Source organism: Lithobates pipiens, unplaced genomic scaffold (assembly GCF_037356315.1).
Source record: "Lithobates pipiens isolate NorthernLeopardFrog02 unplaced genomic scaffold, aLitPip1_a1.2 Scaffold_35, whole genome shotgun sequence".
Classification (NCBI taxonomy): Eukaryota; Metazoa; Chordata; class Amphibia; order Anura; family Ranidae; genus Lithobates; species Lithobates pipiens.
The window spans coordinates 7291203-7312067 of record NW_027507811.1 but is presented as its reverse complement, the minus strand read 5'-3'; the positions used below and the strand labels follow the sequence as shown (position 1 = coordinate 7312067).

Below are 20865 nucleotides of genomic sequence, written 5' to 3'. Positions count from 1 at the left end.
TACACATTTTTGGGACCATTGTCATTTATACAGCAATCACTGCTATATAAATGCAGTGATTCCTGTGTAAATGACACTGGCAGTGAAGGGGTTAACCAGTGGGTGGCAGTGTAGGGGTTAAGTGTTCCTAGGGGTGTGTTACTAACTGTGGGGGGGTTGGGCTTTCATTTAGTGAACACTGATCTCTGCTCCAATCACATGGAGCAGAGATCAGCGTCACTAGTTGCTAGGCAGAATGGGGAAATGCTGTTTACACGGCATTTCCTCCATTCAGCCGCCCCGTGAGACGATCGCGGGTATGCCCGTGGCGATCGAGTCCGCGGGACCCGCGACCGGACTCACGGGAGTCCCGACCGGCGGCGCGCTCGCGATGGCAGAGCAACATTTAAGATTGGACATACCTGTACGCCAATATGCCTGCCCGTGCCATTCTGCAGACGTACATCGGCGTGCGCCGTTCGGGAGCCGGTTAATACAGTAGGAATCAGAGCTCCTTAGAGCTTACAATCTAAGAGGGAAGGTCAAGAGATACAAGAGGTAATAACTGTGGGGGGATGTGCTGATGGAGGAGATAAATGTACAGTTGTTAGGTGGGGGGCCAGATAGGCTTCTCTGAAGAGATGAGTTTTCAGGGATCGTCTGAAAGTGGATAAAGTAGGAGAAAATCGGAGAGATTTGGGTAGAGCATTCCAGAGGATGGGAGAGGCTCTGGAGAAGTCCTGAAGGCAAGCGTGGGATGAGGTGACAAGGGAGTTTGAGAGCAGAAGGCCTTGGAAGGAGTGAAGAGAACAATTAGGTTGGTATTTTGAGACTAGGTTAATGATGTATCTGGGGGCAGGTTGTGGATGGCTTTGTAAGTTATAGTTAGTATCTTGAATTTAATTAGTTGGCTGAGTAGCAGCCAATGGAGGAATTGGCAGAGGGGTATAGCAGACGCTGAGCGGTTTGTGAGGTGGATGAGCCTGGCAGCACCATTCATGATGGACTGAAGTGGGCATAGCCTATTTATGGGTGAGCCAATGAGGGGGGAGTTGCAGTAGTCAAGGCGGGAGATGACCAGGGAGTGGATTAGAAGCTTGGTGGTGACATTGGTTAGGAAGGGGCGTATCTTGGAGATGTTGCGGAGGTTGAGGCGGGAGATGACCAGGGAGTGGAGTAGAAGCTTGGTGGTGACATTGGTTAGGAAGGGGCGTATCTTGGAGATGTTGCGGAGGTTAAGGCGGGTGATGACCAGGGAGTGGAGTAGAAGCTTGGTGGTGACATTGGTTAGGAAGGGGCGTATCTTGGAGATGTTGCGGAGGTTGAGGCGGGTGATGACCAGGGAGTGGATTAGAAGCTTGGTGGTGACATTGGTTAGGAAGGGGCGTATCTTGGAGATGTTGTGGGGGTTGAGGCGGGTGATGACCAGGGAGTGGATTAGAAGCTTGGTGGTGACATCGGTTGGGAAGGGGCGTATCTTGGAGATGTTGCCGAGGTTGAGGCAGGTGATGACCAGGGAGTGGAGTAGAAGCTTGGTGGTGACATTGGTTAGGAAGGGGCATATCTTGGAGATGTTGCAGAGGTTGAGGCGGGTGATGACCAGGGAGTGGATTAGAAGCTTGGTGGTGACATTGGTTAGGAAGGGGCGTATCTTGGAGATGTTGCGGAGGTTGAGGCGGGTGATGACCAGGGAGTGGAGTAGAAGCTTGGTGGTGACATTGGTTAGGAAGGGACGTATCTTGGAGATGTTGCAGAGGTTGAGGCGGGTGATGACCAGGGAGTGGATTAGAAGCTTTGTGGTGACATTGGTTAGGAAGGGGCGTATCTTGGAGATGTTGCGGAGGTTGAGGCGGGTGATGACCAGGGAGTGGAGTAGAAGCTTGGTGGTGACATTGGTTAGGAAGGGGCGTATCTTGGAGATGTTGCGGAGGTTGAGGCGGGAGATGACCAGGGAGTGGAGTAGAAGCTTGGTGGTGACATTGGTTAGGAAGGCGCGTATCTTGGAGATGTTGCCGAGGTTGAGGCGGGTGATGACCAGGGAGTGGATTAGAAGCTTTGTGGTGACATTGGTTAGGAAGGGGCGTATCTTGGAGATGTTGCGGAGGTTGAGGCGGGAGATGACCAAGGAGTGGATTAGAAGCTTGGTGGTGACATTGGTTAGGAAGGCGCGTATCTTGGAGATGTTGCGGAGGTTGAGGCGGGAGATGACCAGGGAGTGGAGTAGAAGCTTGGTGGTGACATTGGTTAGGAAGGGGCGTATCTTGGAGATGTTGCCGAGGTTGAGGCGGGAGATGACCAGGGAGTGGAGTAAAAGCTTGGTGGTGACATTGGTTAGGAAGGGGCGTATCTTGGAGATGTTGCGGAGGTTGAGGCGGGAGATGACCAGGGAGTAGATTAGAAGCTTTGTGGTGACAATGGTTAGGAAGGGGCATGTCTTGGAGATGTTGCCGAGGTTGAGGCGGGAGATGACCAGGGAGTGGAGTAGAAGCTTGGTGGTGAAATTGGTTAGGAAGGGGCGTATCTTGGAGATGTTGCGGAGGTTGAGGCGGGTGATGACCAGGGAGTGGAGTAGAAGCTTGGTGGTGACATTGGTTAGGAAGGGACGTATCTTGGAGATGTTGCCGAGGTTGAGGCGGGAGACGACCAGGGAGTGGAGTAGAAGCTTGGTGGTGAAATTGGTTAGGAAGGGGCGTATCTTGGAGATGTTGCGGAGGTTGAGGCGGGAGATGACCAAGGAGTGGATTAGAAGCTTGGTGGTGACATTGGTTAGGAAGGCGCGTATCTTGGAGATGTTGCGGAGGTTGAGGAGGGAGATGACCAGGGAGTGGAGTAGAAGCTTGGAGGTGACATTGGTTAGGAAGGGGCGTATCTTGGAGATGTTGCAGAGGTTGAGGCGGGAGATGACCAGGGAGTAGATTAGAAGCTTTGTGGTGACAATGGTTAGGAAGGGGCGTATCTTGGAGATGTTGTGGAGGTTGAGATGGCAAATTTTGGATAGCGATAGGATGTGGGGCCGAAAGGTCAGTTCAGAGTCCAGGATTACACCTAGGACCATAGCGTGGGGGGACAAGTTGATAGTTGAGCCGTTGATGTTGACAGAGAAATCAGCGAAAGCGGCACCTGAATGAGGAAATATCACGAGCTTGGTTTTGAATAGGTTGAGTTTGAGGAAGTGTTGGGACATCCAGACCGATATGTCTGCTAGTAAGTTGGCGATGCGCGAGGAGACAGATGGAGAGAGCTGGGGGAGGTGGAGAGATAGATTTGGGTGTCATCAGCGTAGAGATGATATTTAAAGCCATGGGAGGCAATCAACTGACCCAAGGAGGTGGTGTAGATTGAGAAAAGGAGAGGTCCAAGAACAGAACCTTGGGGGACCCCCAACAGTGAAAGGAAGAGGAGAGGAGGAAGTAGAGTTGTAAGTGACACTAAAGGAGCGGTGGGATAGGTAGGATGAGAACCAGCGAAGAGTACAGTCACGGAGACCAAAGGAGTGGAGTTTAATGAGGAGGAGGGGGTGGTCCACTGTGTCAAAGGCAGCAGAGAGATCCAGGAGATGTAGTACGGAATAGTGTCTGCTGGTTTTATCCGTTAGTAGGTAATTTGAGAGTTTAAGGAGAGCAGTTTCCATGGAGCGTTGAGGGCAAAATCCGGACTGAAGGGGACCAAGAAGTTTATCCATGGTCAGATGGTCGCTCAGTCGGTTGTAGACCAGTCTGTATGGCGAGTATGGCCACTTGCTGAAATCAACAAGATTCACAGTGTCAGGAAGGATGGACTCTCTTCTGGGTAACTGCTAGACATGCATTAGCAAGTAGATTCCACAAATTTAGTGTCCTTGCTCAGGATTGGTATTGGTACCCAGTAGCCTATATAAACTGAAAGCAGAGCTCCACCCAAAGGGGGAAGTTCTGCTTGTTTGCAACCTCCACTACCACATTGGTACTTTTTGAGGGGGAGCAGGCACCCAGTTTTGACAGCAACCCACTTCTGCCTCTGGTCACTGCGGCAAACTGATTCGGAAGGTCGCCCCCTCCTTCCTCTTCTGGGACACATCACAGGTTCCAGAAGACTACTGGACCATTCACAATGCGCAGCACGGCACGCGCATGTGCAGTAAGAAACCGGCTGTAAAGCTGCAAGGCTTCATTTCCTGATTCCCTTACTTCAGATGCTGGCGCCTGTAACCGAAGCTGATTGTAGAAACGGCTCGGGTGAGGACATCGATGGATCCAGGGGCAGGTAAGTGTCTTTATACTAAAAGTCAGCAGCTACAGTATTTGTAATGGCGGGTGTCACCACCAGCGCTAAAAAGTGGTCACGTATGGCTGTGAAAGGAATCACATGTGGTAGAGAATGGGAACTGAACCCCGTGCAGCTGGAAACCGACGATGACTGGAAATATGGATAACACAAAGCACAACAAAAGATACCAGCGCTCAGTGGGTTAAAATGAAAGTTTCTCAGTAGCAGTAATGCAATAATATACACAGTTTATTCAATGATGATCGTGTGGCTTCAACAATCCAAGTTAATACACTCAGGATAATGGGAGGGATAGGAAATAAGATGAGAGAGCTTACGCTATCGCTGGAGGTCCCCAGAGCAGGGAGGAACTGACGGCATCCACGGATGGAAGTAGCCTGGCGGTGCAGGGTGGCACCAGTGTCCCCACTGCGCTGAGCCGGACGAGGGGCCCGATCACCGGCGTGCTGTAGGCAGCTGGGCGTGCTGGTGATGGAGGGGGAGAAGGTAGTGGTCCACGGATGAGCAGATCTCCATACTCCAGGTGTCAGAGCGCAGGACCAGCTGGTGTGCTAACAGGGGATGGGGTGAAACTGCGATCCGTGGATGGATGTGACAATGCTCTCTCCTGGTGGTGCGAGACAGGTGTGTGGTGGCTGCTCCCAGGTGTGGGTGGGGATGCCCTGGTCCAGTTGTAGAAGCCGGAAAGAAGGAGGAGTGGGGTCGGCTGACATGGATGGCGTGTGGCGCTGGTGGAGGCTGTGGTGAATGGCTAGGCTCGGGGACCAGCTTCTTGTTTGCCGTGACAACGCGTTTCGCACGCAAGTGCTTTGTCAAAGTCGCATTTGTCAAAGTAGTATTTGTAGCTACTGACTTTTAATTTTTTTGTTGGGGGGGGGGGGGCTCTACTTGAAGCACTGCAGGTGGAAGTTGATGAGTGGTCTTCAGCTCGCTTCTGTTTGCTAGGGAGCTGATCTGGTAGTAGGGGACTCAATTATTAGAAGGACAGAGAGGACAATCTGTTACAAAGACTGTGGTCACTGAACAGTATGTTGTTTACCGGGCACTCGTGTTCGGCACATCACAGATCGGGTGGACAGATTATTGGGTGGGGCTGGAGAGCACACAGCAGTCATGGTACACGTTGGCGCCAATGACAAAGTAAGAGGAAGGTGGAGAGTCCTAAAAGTGATTTCAGGGACTTAGGGAATAGATTGAGGAACAGGACCTCCAAAGGTAGTTTTTTCAGAAATACTACCTGTGCCTCGAGCCACACCAGAGAGGCAGCTTAGGGAAAATGTACAAGTAGCTGAGGAACTGGTGTAGGAAGGAGGGGTTCGGATTCCTGGAGAACTGGGCTGACTTCTCAGTTGGTTACCAGCCTTTGAGTAAGGACAGGCTGTACCTTAATAGGGATGGTGCAGCTCTATTGGGAACACTACATTTCAAAAGAGCCAACTTTTCTAAACTGCACTCAATGCTACATGATATTAAGTGGCACCAAATCCTTGAAACATTGAACACGGAGGAAAAAATGGGAATGCTTTAGAAACAGATTAAATAAAAGTATCACCGAGTGCATTCCAAGAGATAACTATAGAAGAACAACGGTTAAACCTAGGTGACTAAACCAAAACATAAAATGTCATATTAAGGACAAAAAAACGGCCTTTAAAAGGTACAAAGCAGGGGGGTCAGTGTCAGCATTCCAACACTACAAGGAATGCAATAACAAATGTAAGAACGCAATCAGGGCAGCTAAAAAAAGACTATGAGAGACACATAGTGGAGGAGAGTAAAAATAATCCCAATACATTTTTAAAATATATTAACAGTAAAAAGGCAAGGTTGGAACACATAGGCCCCATACAGGACAAGGAAGGGAAGGTGGTTACAGATGACAAGGGGAAGGCAGCTGGACTAAATACTTTCTTCTCCTCAGCCAGGAAAAGGAGGGGTATACCGACCACGATTGTATTGTTGGTAAGACGTCACAGAATCTACCCTTGTGGCTAACAGAGGCCACAGTCCGGAAAGGATTAGAGAAGCTTAACATAAATAAATCACCAGGACAAGATGGCTTACACCCGAGGTCCTTACAGAACTCAGTCAGGTTATACCCAGATCGCTATTCCTAATCTTCATGGACAGCTTACTGACAGGAGTTGTACCAGCTGGTTGGCCAAAAGTCCACATGGTACCAATATTCAAAAAAGGGCAGAGCCAAATCCCTGGAACCTTAAAGCCTGTCAGTCTAACATCGATAGTATGTAAACTATTGGAGGGGATGATAAGGGACTATATCCAATAATTTGCTGATGAAACAGTATCATTAGCAGTAATCAGCACATCAGCACGGGTTTACGAAAGGTCGCTCTTGCCAAACTAACCTATTAACATTCTACGAGGAAGTGAGCTGCCATCTGGACAAAGGTAGGCCAGTGGATGTGGTGTATTTGGATTTTCCAAAAGCATTCGATACAGTCCCCCACAAACGCTTAATCTACAAGCTGAGGTCTATAGACATGGACCATAGAGTTTGCTCTTGGATAGAAAACTGGCTATGGGGGCGTGTCCAAATGGTGGTAAATAACATAAACTCAGAATGGTCTAGAGTGGTTAGTGGGGTACCCCAAGGCCCAGAGAGTCCCGGAGCAGAAGGAGAGAAAAGAATTAGCGCAGGGACGGCATGACAGGTGTGGACAGCACAGTCAGGTTATTGGGAAAGAAAAATGTGTCCCCTTTAAGAAAAGGGGAGTGGCCGGAGCAGGGGAGGCACTTGGGTTAGGAAGCTAGGAGGAAGGAGGGGGAGTGACATCAGCACTGAGCGACGGTGGAGAAGATTCCCACCCACCCTCCCGAGTATGGTTCATTATAGTAGGGGCGGTAAGGAAAGCCTGTGGCAGTGGTTGGGTCTTCGGAGGATGAGAATATGGATGTTATATGCATATATAACATGGTTGGTACCCATCTGTGGTATGGGGTTAACATGGTTGGTACCCATCTGTGGCATGGGGTTAACATGGTTGGTACCCACCTGTGGATGGGGTTAACATGGTTGGTACCCATATGTGGTATGGGGTTAACATGGTTGGTACCCATCTTGTAGTATGGGGTTAACATGGTTGGTACCCATCTTGTAGTATGGGGTTAACATGGTTGGTACCCATCTTGTAGTATGGGGTTAACATGGTTGGTACCCATCTTGTAGTATAGGGTTAACATGGTTGGTACCCATTTGTGGTATGGGATTAACATGGTGGTACCCATCTGTGGATGGGGTTATCAGGTACCTTCCGGTTAATGAGGGGTTAACCTGGAAGGGGTAAAAGGTAGGTCACTGCGAAAGTTGAGTACCGTCTCCGGGTCAGGGGGCTTGCGACTGGAGGCCTAAAGTTAAAAGAAGTTTGTCGCAGTGACCAGTGATGTGTGTTACCCTCGAATACCCCAAGAGGACATAAGTTGGGTTAAGATTTATTTAAAAAAAATTTTATTTGTTTAAGTTTAAAGTAATTGTTAATAAAAGGCCGTCAAGGCCATTTACTCCAAAATCTTGTCATGTCATTTGTGAGGGGGTTTGGAGGGTTTGGATATTATGTGTAACGGGTGGCTTAACCGACTGTGGATTAGGTCCTTCACATGTCATGTTCTGGGACCAATCCTGTTTAATTTAATTATAAATGATAGAGAGGGTGGAATAAACATCTCGATCTCAGTGTTTGCTGATGACACAAAAATATATAGGGCAATAACAACACAGCAGGATATAGAAACCCTACAAGAGGACCTGAATAAATAATTAGAGTGGGCTACTGCATGGTAAATGAAGTAAAACGTATGGTAATGCACTTGGGGGTAAAAATATAAACGCAAGTTACTCATTAGGGGGAGATCCTCTACTGCACAGGTGTCAAACACAAGGCCCGTGGACCGAATCCGGCCCTCCAGGCCATTTTATGTGGCCCTCACCACACCTCTTCTGCAGCCCTCAATTGCTCCTCCTCTAGACCCCTACTTTCTGCTTTCAAACAATGCATCCAGCTTCTTCCCAGCAGCAGCATAAGGAAAGGGGGGTGCACTGTGATGTTAGGGAGAGTAGGGCACTCAACTTATGATGGTGGGGTGGCTCTTGACATCTAATGTAAGGGGAGGGGAATGCGCTGGACATCTAATCTTACAGATGCAACTGGACCTTTTGAGGACAACCATAATGCTGATGTGGCCCACAATGAAATTGAGTTTGACACCCCTGCTCTACTGGATTCCAAGATGGAGAAGGATCTAGGGGTTCTAGTAGAAGACAGGCTGAGCAATAGCATGCAGTTTCAAGCTGTCAAAGCCAGCAGAATATTAGCATGCAATAAAAAGGGAATTTACTCCAGAGATAAAATGATAATTCCGTCCAGTTCTGGTCACCAATCCTCAGGAAGGATGTTCTTGAGCTGGAGAGAGTCCAAAGAAGGGCAACTAAATGAATAAGGGGACCGAAGGACTTTTAAATATGAGGAATGACTACGAGAGCTAAATTTATTCTCCTTGGAGAAGAGACGCTTGAAAGGAGATATGATAGCGATGTACAAATATCTCCAAGAGTAAATATGGGGATCCAAGAGTAAATATGAAACTTTTCAGGTCCCAGGGAGTATAAGCCCTTGTACACACGGTCGGAGAATCCGTCGGAATGTGTCCTATCGGACCGTGTTGTCGGATAATCCGACTGTGTGTGGTATGCATCGGACTGTTTCCGTCGGAATATCCGTCGGACCCAATTTTCCAACTTGTTGGAAATATTTCCCGACCAACTGGGCCGATCGGACATACTCCGATCATGTGTAGAGAATTTTGATCGGACCAAGTGCCACGCATGCTCAGATCAAATTCCTACATCAAAGCTATTGGCTACTAGCCTGAATGTAGTCCCATCGTAACGAAATTAAGTCATCACGTTCTGAATGATCGGATTTTTCGACAACTTTGTCCGACCGTGTGTATGCAACAGTTTCGGACAAGATCCGACGGACAAAATCCGACGGATTTGGTTGTCGAAATTTCCGACCGCGTGTACAGGGGCTAAGAAGACACGGGGGCCCCACGACTAGACTGGAAGAGAAGCGTTTTTTTGCTGTCAGGGCGGCAAGGATGTGGAACTCTCTTCCACAATCGGTGGTGTCGGCAAATGGATCAATTTAAAAGACTCTTGGACTTGCATCTTAGCGAAAACACAGGTTGAACTGGATGGACTGTTGTCTTTATTCAACCCTACCAACTATGTAACTACATCATCTACCTATTCTGCCTCTCCGTGTTTTGAGCTGGTTTGCCTACCGTTGTGCCATTTATGACCTCAGGCTGTCTTCTTGACTCCGCTCACTGCCTTCTGTCTTCTACTTTGCCCGTCTCTTACTTACCTCAGCAAGTTTGCTGGACTGAATTTTTGCTACTTGATTTGCTGTGTAGCACCCTTCCTGCATGGGAGAGGGAGAGTAGACTGACCTCCAGCAAGGAAAAGATTAGCATTTCCACATGTGGCATCCATGGCCACAGCAGAGAGCGTTACATGACAAGGAAGGGAGCCAGTCACTTCAGGATTTTTAGAAGTTTTATTGCTCTGGTTCACAGGAAGAGAGAGTTAGGTCTCCAGTAGCAACCAAGCTTCCAGGCTCCATTTAGGGTTGCCACCTCATGCCTTTAAACCCGAACACATATTAATTACAAGGGCTCTGAGGCTGATTAAGTTGATAATTAAACTCACTTGTTGCCTTATCTGCATTAAAATTAGCCTTCAGAACCCCTCTGTAGCCCCGGCTCCTGAAGAGCGGGCGCTATGTGTTTTTGTCATTTAACTTTACCCCTGAACCGCAGTTTGGTTTTGGGTTCAATTAATTACATTTAGACCTCAGCACCAGTCTAGCTGGACTACCTGGTGTTCTGCCTGACCATAGGTGGCGCTGTCATCATGGCAGGGTGCAGAACGCAATCTAGTTGGGTGCATTAAGGTTACTCTCTCTCGGAACCAGCCAAGTGGGAGTGTCACAAGGCATGTACTGGCCATTGGGACTACCGGGAGTTTCCCGGTGGGCCGATGGCTCAGTGGGCCACTCTGATGTAAGGGGGCTGCTGATGGGACACTCTGATGTAAGGGGGTTGGTAATGGGACACTCTGATGTAAGGGGTACTGATGGGACACTGTTGTAAGGGGGCTGGCAATGGGACACCCTGTTGTAAGGGGGCTGCTCATAGGACACTCTGATGTAAGGGGGTGCTGATGGGACACTCTGATGTAAGGGGGTTGGTAATGGGACACTCTGATGTAAGGGGGAGGGTAATGGGACACTCTGATGTAAGGGGGAGGGTAATGGGACACTCTGATGTAGGGGGGCTGGTGATGGGACACTCTGAAGTAGGGGGGGCTGGTGATGGGACACTCTGATGTAGGGGGGCTGGTGATGGGACACTCTGTTGTAAGGGGGCTGGTGATGGGACACTCTGATGTAAGGGGCTGGTGATGGGACACTCTGATGTAAGGGGGCTGGTGATGGGACACTCTGATGTAAGGGGGCTGGTGATGGGACACTCTGATGTAAGGGGGCTGGTGATGGGACACTCTGATGTAAGGGGGCTGGTGATGGGACACTCTGATGTAAGGGGGCTGGTGATGGGACACTCTGATGTAAGGGGGCTGGTGATGGGACACTCTGATGTAAGGGGGCTGGTGATGGGACACTCTGTCGTAAGGGGGCTGGTGATGGGACACTCTGTCGTAAGGGGGCTGGTGATGGGACACTCTGTCGTAAGGGGGCTGGTGATGGGACACTCTGTCGTAAGGGGGCTGGTGATGGGACACTCTGATGTAAGGGGGCTGGTGATGGGACACTCTGTCGTAAGGGGGCTGGTGATGGGACACTCTGATGTAAGGGGGCTGGTGATGGGACACTCTGTTGTAAGGGGGCTGGTGATGGGACACTCTGTCGTAAGGGGGCTGGTGATGGGACACTCTGTTGTAAGGGGGCTGGTGATGGGACACTCTGTCGTAAGGGGGCTGGTGATGGGACACTCTGATGTAAGGGGGCTGGTGATGGGACACTCTGATGTAAGGGGGCTGGTGATGGGACACTCTGATGTAAGGGGGCTGGTGATGGGACACTCTGTTGTAAGGGGGCTGGTGATGGGACACTCTGTGGTAAGGGGGCTGGTGATGGGACACTCTGTTGTAAGGGGGCTGGTGATGGGACACTCTGATGTAAGGGGGCTGGTGATGGGACACTCTGATGTAAGGGGGCTGGTGATGGGACACTCTGTCGTAAGGGGGCTGGTGATGGGACACTCTGTTGTAAGGGGGCTGGTGATGGGACACTCTGTCGTAAGGGGGCTGGTGATGGGACACTCTGTTGTAAGGGGGCTGGTGATGGGACACTCTGTCGTAAGGGGGCTGGTGATGGGACACTCTGATGTAAGGGGGCTGGTGATGGGACACTCTGATGTAAGGGGGCTGGTGATGGGACACTCTGTTGTAAGGGGGCTGGTGATGGGACACTCTGATGTAAGGGGGCTGGTGATGGGACACTCTGTCGTAAGGGGGCTGGTGATGGGACACTCTGTTGTAAGGGGGCTGGTGATGGGACACTCTGTCGTAAGGGGGCTGGTGATGGGACACTCTGATGTAAGGGGGCTGGTGATGGGACACTCTGATGTAAGGGGGCTGGTGATGGGACACTCTGTTGTAAGGGGGCTGGTGATGGGACACTCTGATGTAAGGCAGTGCTGATGGGACACTCAAAATGTAAGTGGGCCGGTCTGGATGAAATCCAGGGCCAAATTTCTGTCCCAGTCCAGCCCTGAGTGTCACTCTTGCTATGCCTCCTGGGAGAGGGTTCTTAAGGTGCGGATGTCACGTGTTTCGGGGTTCCGGTCCAGAAGTGTTTTCTGGCTGATGGTCCTGGTCCTCCTGACCAGCCCCCAGGACTGCCATGGCCTGGAGTGCGGATCCACCTGACTACAGATCTCGGGGCTGGCTAGCCCGAGACAAGGAAACCAAGGGAAGGATTCGGAGGTGGTCCGGTGCCGTCTCGGTTAGTGGAGAGGCCCAGCAACTGTGAAGGTATCCAGGGGAGGATTCTTCGGGAGAAGGCCACGCAAGGGTTGGCTTCTCAATAAGAGCCTAGACAAGTTGAAGGACCCAAAGTGAATCCGATCTCGTGTGGTATCGCCGGACCGGCTGCAATATACTGGTACCATCTGAGGGGTCTACAAACTTTCAGTTTTACTCAAGTGTTTTATAGCAAGTCTGTGGCAGAGACTGTATTTGTTTGAAGCACCCTTTTGGCTGCTAGGCCTGGTGAGAGAAGGACTATCTAACAAGGGTTTCATAGTTTCATAGTTAGTAAGGTTGAATAAAGACACCAGTCCATCAAGTTCAACCTGAGTGAGGTGTCTACAATTGTCCCTATGCCTGTACATTGCACACTCACATCAGTCCCTACCCTCAAGGAGCCCACAATCCAAGGTCCCCATTCATATACTAGGGCCAATTTTGGACAGAAGCCAATTAACCTACCTGCATGTCTTTGGATTGTGGGAGGAAACCGGAGTACCCGGAGGAAACCCACGCAGGCACAGGGAGAACATGCAAACTCCAGGCAGGTAGTGTCGTGGTTGGGATTTGAACCAGCGACCCTTCTTACTGCTAGGTGAGAGTGCTAACCACTACACCACTGTGCTACCAGGGTGAGAATCCAGCTGTGAATGGCTATTCTCTGGATTTTCTACTGGTGAGAGACTTTTCCTATTGAAATTATCACTAATGCCGCGTACACACAATCAGACTATCCGGCGGATTGTCCGCCAGACGGACTTAGGAAGTAGTTTTGACTCAAAAATCCGTCCGTGTGTGTGCTAGTCCGCCGTACTTTTCAAATGAACGGACTTTCCCGCACACAGAGGAAAGTCCGTTCATTTTGAACGCAGCTCCAGGTAACCAAAGGACGTCAATGTCGCTGGCCCCGTCACCTGGGGTGGACTTAAAGGGGAAGCCCTGGTCCCCCCAAAGTCCATATAAGACCCTTCTGTCGCCGCCGCCTTCTCTTCTTCTTGTTCTTGTTCTTCCTTTGAAATGTTGACTCAACGCTCTCTCTGGCCGCAATGACAGGGATGCGGTGTGCGGCGACTTATATAGGAACATCACCGGGTGATGTCCCCGCCCCCTTATGATGTCACAGTCCCAGAGGATGCTGGGACTGTGACATCATAATGGGCGGGGACATCACCCGGCAATGTCCCGGGGGACAGGGGGACAAAATGGGGGACAAAATAGGGTGGGGGGCCGGTATCTGGGGGCCCCCTTATTAAAGGGGGCTCCCAGATTCCGATAAGCCCCCCACCCGCAGACCCTGACAACCAATGGCCAGGGTTGTCGGGAAGAGGCCCTTGTCCTCATCAACATGGGGACAAGGTGCTTTGGGGTGGGGGGGCTGTGTGGCCCCATGTTGAGGGCACACGGCCTGGTACGGTTCAGGAGGGGGGTTCTTGCTCTTCCCCACCCCCTTTCCTGACCGGCCAGGCTGTGTGCTCGGATAAGGGTCTTATATGGACTTTGGTGGGACCCCCACACTGTTTTTTCGGTGTAGGGCTTCCACTTTAAGTCCATACCAGGTGACGGGGGCGGCGACTTTGACTTCCTTCGCTAGACCCGGCTACCTGGAGCCGTGTTCAAAATGAATGGACTTTCCTCCGTGTGTGGGCAAGTCCGTTCATTTCAAAAGTCAAAAGGACTCCCGCCATAGACCGGTTGTGTGTGGGCATGGTCCGCTCGTTCGGAAAGTCCGGCGGTTTGTCCACCAGGCTAAGTCCGCCAGACAGTGTGATCCTGTGTATGCGGCGTTCGAGAACCTGGACTTTTCCCTACCTAAACCCTCTAACCCCTCGCTGAGAGACTGTGTTTGTTAACTATCTTTTGCAAATAAAATCCCTTTGAGTGAATCTGGCGTCAGTCTCTACAGTTCTTGGGCCATCTACTTCGGGAAACCCCTAGACACGCACGAGGTGAAGAAGGTAGCGGTAAGCCCAATTAATTCAGCCTCTCCTTCGGGGGTCAGTGCTACATGTGTAATTCATATGTGTTCGGGGATGAGGTGGCAACTCTAACTTCATTACTTCAAGACAGGAACAGGATTTTCCAAGAGCAGACACTACGTCCCCCCCCCCCAGCAACCATCCATCGAGCTCTCCTGTACCAACGGGCGCCCTCCTTAACAAGGCAGCTAAACCTGTGTTGGGCCCGTAGGGTTCAGGCCTACACATTACAAACGCCAAACACATCCATGAGGCCTGGGGGAGAGAGAGCTCACCTAGCCACTCCCTAAGCTTTTATAACCTCCTCCAGCACTGTAGGAAGACCACTAGAGGGAGCCATAAAGGACATAAAAACTCAGCTGAGCCCCCATAAATATAGCCCTAGGTGTCAGTGAGACCCAGTGTCCCAATGGTGATCCAGCTCTTGGATTCTGCTCTGTTATCGTCAGTCCTTCAAAACATTTACACAGATCAGGTACTGTCTGCATCTCCTAACTAACCTCATGTTTTGGCCTAACACGAAGGACACACGCAAATGCCCCGTACACACGATCGGATTTTCCGACAACAAATGTTGGATGTGAGCTTGTTGGCGAAAAATGTCCGACTGTGTGTAGGCTCCATCGAACATTTGTTGTCGGACTTTCCACCAACAAATGTTGGCTAGTAGGTTCTCAAATTTTCCGCCAACATATTTTTGTTGTCAGACTTTCCGATCGTGTCTACACAAGTCCATCGCATAAAAGTCCAGACATGCTCGGAATCAAGTACGAGCCGGAAGCGCTCAGTCTTGTAAAATTAGCGTTCGTAATGAATAAATCACGTACGTCTTGTACATCACTATGTTCATAATTGTTGGCCAACATTTGTGTGACCGTGTGTATGCAAGACAAGTTGGAGCCAACAACCTTCGAACAAAAATCCACGGTTTTGTTGTCGGAAAGTCAGATCGTGTGTACGGGGCATTGGACGGGGCAACAACCTTGACCTTTCATTCTCTCACCTCTGCACTCCTTGCAACCTCCCCAACGCTACTTTTTTCCCTAGTTTCACATTCTCCTTGTTTTCACCCCCATCTCTCCAACCAGAAATAAAGTTTGACCACTTGCTTAGCGTTGGTGTTTTCACCCCCATCTCTCCAACCAGAAATAAAGTTTGACCACTTGCTTAGCGTTGGGGGGGGGGGGGGGTAAGCCGGGGAAGTCACCCTGGGCACAACATTTAGAGGGGCACAGAAACAAGTCCTGTGCCGTCTCTAGTGTGCTGGGTCCGATGTCCCAGCCAACCATGTGCTTACAGCAGAGTGGCCAGCCAATAACCTTGATGTAATGCAAGGGTTATGTCAGGGTTATAGACTGGCCAGTCTGCTGCGACAGATTAGTAAGGGCTCCTCGTTATTCACAGCTGGAGTCTCTGATTGGCTGCCCGTAGCCTGCAGCCTTTTATTATTGGTCGAATGATCTGAGATAGCTCTTTGACTACCGTAGTCAAAGAGTTATCTCAGACTCAACAAATAATAAAAGGCTGCAGGGTGCCAATCAGAGGCTAAGGCTGGGAATAACAAGGAACCCTTAATAATTTGTCACAGCAGAGCAGCCAGCCAATAATGCCTATGTACATTACAGCCTGTCAGGAATCCGCCCGTTCTGCACGATCGGGTGCCCGTTCGCGCACGCGCGTTCGTGCCGCGGGTCGTCGTGGGCACGCGCGTCTCCAAGCACGAGCGGGTGCACGTCGTTCGGATGTGCGCGCGGCATACGCACGCACGAGTGCGCGTTAGCGCTATTGGCGCCAGTGGCCCTTTTTAAAGGAGCAGCTGCAGTCGTTCTGGGCTGTTCGTCTGCAGCTTGTGCCTGAAGAAACCTGTTGATCCGTCTGCTACCTACCTGATACCTGACCTGGCTCTGTCTGACTCTGCTGACCTCTCCTACTCCGACCCCGGCTTGTTTTGACCTCTCTTGGACTGTCTACCTGTTGCCGAATCTCTGCTTGCACCTGACACCTCTGCCAGTTCCTGCTTGCTCCTGCATCTGTACCTGGCATCCTGAAGAGCCCGCCATCCCGTCTGCAGTCTTCTCCCAGCTGCCTTCCTGCCGCTGCTAGTTCCTGCTCCAGAGGATCCTCTCCTATCCAGTACCTGCTGCTGCACCCGGCTGGACTCTCCTACCCCGCTGTGCTCTGGTCTCCCTGTTCCCATTCCAGTGAGACCAGAACCAGAGCCGTAAGAGCGGTCCCCTTCCACTAAGTCAGACTCACCACCTGAAGACCATAACACAGCCAATCAGAGACACTGGCTTACGGGGTTTAGGGTTAGGGTTTCCCCTTGAAGAACAAGGTTAGGACTCAGGGATTGTAATAGGGACCTTCTCCAAAGGTTACAGGTCATCAGGCGTCTCCCCAGAAGTCAATGGTCAAGAGGCTTGGCTGACCCACCCCCACCAAAGTGTTCCGCCTACCCCAACTAAGTTGGGGAATGAACAAGTCGGGGAGCGTGCTTTTTTACCCTTTTTCTGACAAAGCGAGCAGGATCTGGGGTTGGGGTTGGGGTTAGGGTTAGGGTTGGGGTTGGGGTGTGGGTTTGGGTTTAGGGTTAGGGTTAATGGTTAGGGTTTCCCCTTGAAGAACAAGGTTAGGACTCAGGGATTGGAATAGGGGCCTCCTCCTATGGTCTGCTGGCGGGTCCCCAGAGGTCAATGGTCAAGAGGCGTGGCTGACCCACCAACCACCAAAGTGTTCCACCTACCCCATCTAAGTTGGGGAATGAACAAGTCGGGGAGCGTGCTTCGCTTTTTTTTACCCATTTTCCGACAAACCGAGCAGGGTCTGGGAAAGGTTAGGGTTAGGGTTTAGGGTTAAGTTTAGGGTTGGGGTTAGGGTTTGGATTGGGGTTTAGGGTTAGGGTTCCTTGGAGAACAAGGTTAGGACTCAGGGATTGGAATAGGAACCTCTTCCAAAGGTCAGCAGGTGGGTCCCCAGAGGTCAATGGTCAAGAGGCGTGGCTGTCCCACCCCCACCAAAGTCGGGGAATGAACAAGTTGAGGAAAGCGCCAAAGTCCACGGGTTGGGGTGCGCAAATTACTTTCCTTGTCCCGGGCGCTGACAACCCATGCTACGCTACTGAGTTTGACCAAGTTGACCTTTTATAAAGTTGACCATCGACTTAAGAAACTTCACTCCACATCTGGCATCCACCACCTGTAACACAAGTCCTGGAAGACCCCTGGGTGTAGAAACAATGTCCCACAGTCCAGTGCCAAGGACGACCACCTGCCAATGTCCATACCTGTATAGAAACAGCAGACAGGATATAATCTGAAGTTCTGCCCAGGACTTGATGTCCATGTCCTTGTACTGACAGACTGGTATCTGCCATGAGGACCTTCCAAGAAGCGGGAAGGACTTCCCCGAGGAGGAGATGAGGAAGAGTGTGGTTCTCAAAACCAAGAAGGAAGAGATCCGGTGACCTTGGTGGGTGGGGAGTCCCTGGAAAAGCTGAAGAAAGGGGCAGACATCTGTTTTTTTAGAGTTCTTATAGTGTGGAGGGCTATTGAGGGGCGAGCGCATTTACTTGTTTACGTTAAGGTGTAATCAACTGAAGAGCGTCGCTGGGATTCACAAGTGTTTATGTTCATCATTACGGAGCACTGTGAAGAATTATTGGACTTTACAACATATATTCATTGCTTTTCGGACTTTTGGATTTGGGGTTTTGGTATTTTTTAACCTGATTGATGTGAAGGGATCTATAATGCTGCGTACACACGACCGGACGCTCCGACAGACTAGGTCCAACGGGATCAGTCCGTCGGACATTCTGATCATGTGTGGGATAATCCGATCGTTTTTATATAAAAAAAAATCAGAGGGACCTAGAAATAGAACATGTTTCAAATCTGTCCGACGGACTCAATTCCTATCGGGAAAACCGTTCGTCTGTGTGCTGGACCGAAGGACCAAATACGACGCAATTGGGGGCAGCTATTGGCTACTGGCTATTGAACTTCCTTTTTTAGTCCCGTCTTACGTCATCACGTTCAAATCGAACGGACTTAGTCCGTTAGTTCGTGGGCAAGTCCGTTTGTTCGGAAGTCCGTTGGAACTCCGTCGAAAGTCCGTTGGGAAGTCCGTCGGACCTAGTCCACCGGAAAGTCGGGTCGTGTGTACGCGGCATAAGTGTTCAGCTGCTAGGTATAAATTAGGTATAGGTGTTTTTTCACTGCACAGTCCTATACTCTATATATAAGTAGCAGCGCAGGAGTTTCATACTAATATATATAACAGATTCTGTTGAAGGGATATAGATTAGCGGTAGATCGCTGTAGATATTATTGTTGTTTGATTAATATATTTCTCTCCCCTCTTGTTAGGAGTGGAGATGACCCCGTCTATAAGGATATATACAGTACATACACACACAGCACAAGGCCGTATTCACTCTATGAGATGTTTCTTGGTGGCTGCAGTTCCTCTGATCTCCACAAAGTGGCGGTCTTCTCACTTCTACCCAGACAGGAAGTCTCTATGGAAGATGGAAAGGAAGTGATGTCAGGTACAAACAGGAAGTGATGTAGGGTATAAATTGGGAGTAGCTCGGAGACATTGCTGGAACTGGCAGCAGAGGAGGTAACAGGCCAATACTGGGTCAGGGTTGGGGGGGAAGAGACCCTTTTCCTTATCAACATGGGGATAAGGTGCTTTGGGGGGGGTCCCCCAGCAAAGTACCCTCTGCGTGTTGAGTGCATTTTGCCTGGTATGGCTTGGGAGGGGGCATGCTTGTCTCTCTCTTTCCTGGCCATTGGACTTTATGCTCATCTACCTCTTTCCTGATCATCAGGCTGCATGCTTGTCTTCTTCTTTCCTGGCCATCGGACTTTATGCTCGTCTTCTCTTTCCCGGCCATCGGACTTTATGCTCGTCTTCTCTTTCCCGGCCATCGGACTTTATGCTCGTCTTCTCTTTCCTGGCCATCGGACTTTATGCTCGTCTTCTCTTTCCTGGCCATCGGACTTTATGCTCGTCTTCTCTTTCCCGGCCATCGGACTTTATGCTTGTCTTCTCTTTCCCGGCCATCGGACTTTATGCTCGTCTTCTCTTTCCCGGCCATCAGACTTTATGCTCGTCTTCTCTTTCCTGGCCATCGGACTTTATGCTCGTCTTCTCTTTCCCGGCCATCGGACTTTATGCTCGTCTTCTTCTTTCCTGGCCATCGGACTTTATGCTCATCTTCTCTTTCCTGGCCATCGGACTTTATGCTCGTCTTCTTCTTTCCTGGCCATCGGACTTTATGCTCGTCTTCTCTTTCCCGGCCATCGGACTTTATGCTTGTATTCTTCTTTCCTGGCCATCGGACTTTATGCTCGTCTTCTCTTTCCCGGCCATCGGACTTTATGTTTGTATTCTTCTTTCCTGGCCATCGGACTTTATGCTCGTCTTCTCTTTCCCGGCCATCGGACTTTATGCTCGTCTTCTCTTTCCTGGCCATCGGACTTTATGCTCGTCTTCTTCTTTCCTGGCCATCGGACTTTATGCTCGTCTTCTCTTTCCTGGCCATCGGACTTTATGCTTGTCTTCTCTTTCCTGGCCATTGAGCTGCATGCTTGTCTTCCTCTTTTCTCGCCATTGGGCTGCATGCTCCTCTCCCTCTTTCCTGGCCACCGAGATGCATACTCTTCTTCTCTTTTCTGGCCATCGGGGCTACATGCTCGTCTTCCTCTTTTCTGGCCATTGGACTGCATGCTTGTTTCCCTCTTTCCTGGCCATCGGGCCTCATGCTCATCTCCCTCTTTCCTAGCTGCATGCTCATATAAGGGTTTGATATGGATTTTGGGGGACACCTCATGACCTTTTTTATGTTTTTGGCATGGGGACTTCCTTAAAATCCATACCAGACCCAAGAGGCCTGATGTGGATCGTGTGGGGAGCTCCACGCCTCTTTGTTTTTATTTTTACAGACAGGCCCATATGTTTGCATTCTGCTGTCAGCTGGGAATTCTAAAATCCCACGGGGGGGGCTCCGACAGAAAGAGGAGAAGATAGAGTTGTAGGCAACACCGAAATTGCACTAAGGCAGGTAGGAGGAGAACCACTGAAGAGCAAAGTCTTGAAGGCCGTGTCAGTAAAGTTTTTTTTGAGGGGAAGCAGGTTGTGTACTGTATAAAAAGCAACAGAAAGGTCTGAGCATGAGCACAGAGTAGTGTTTATCGATATCAGAAGTTAGTAAAAAAATTGGGGGGGGGCACATTTCCTAAATTCATATTGATCTTCATATTACAACCAATACCAATTCTGATAATTCTCTGTTATCAATGTTATCCGTCTACAGGGAAACCTTCATAGATGACTGCAGGAATGAGGATGGAGGAGGACCGGAGTCACATGACTGAGAAGATACTAAACCTCACCCTGGAGATCATCTACCTGCTGACCGGAGAGGTGAGGAGGATTCTGGGAGGTCACATGACATCACTCTTATCTCTATTAATGAAACACAGACCTGACCGGAGAGGTGAGGAGGATTCTGGGAGGTCACATGACATCACTCTTATCTCTATTAATAAAAACACAGACCTGACC

General features: G+C 50.1%; 2 protein-coding genes across 2 annotated transcripts in view; both read left to right on the top strand.

Moving 5' to 3' along the window:
• The window catches only part of LOC143955747 (uncharacterized), a 132681-nt gene that overhangs the window by 84395 nt on the left and 27421 nt on the right, over positions 1-20865 (top strand). The window lies entirely within an intron of this gene.
• Positions 18859-20865, top strand: part of LOC143955464 (uncharacterized) — a 209211-nt gene continuing 207204 nt past the window's right edge. The window contains exons 1-2 of the mRNA XM_077465507.1: positions 18859-18915; positions 20615-20724. Coding sequence (XP_077321633.1) covers positions 20629-20724 — 96 coding nt within the window. The 5' untranslated portion in view covers positions 18859-18915; positions 20615-20628. The remainder of the gene's footprint in view (positions 18916-20614; positions 20725-20865) is intronic.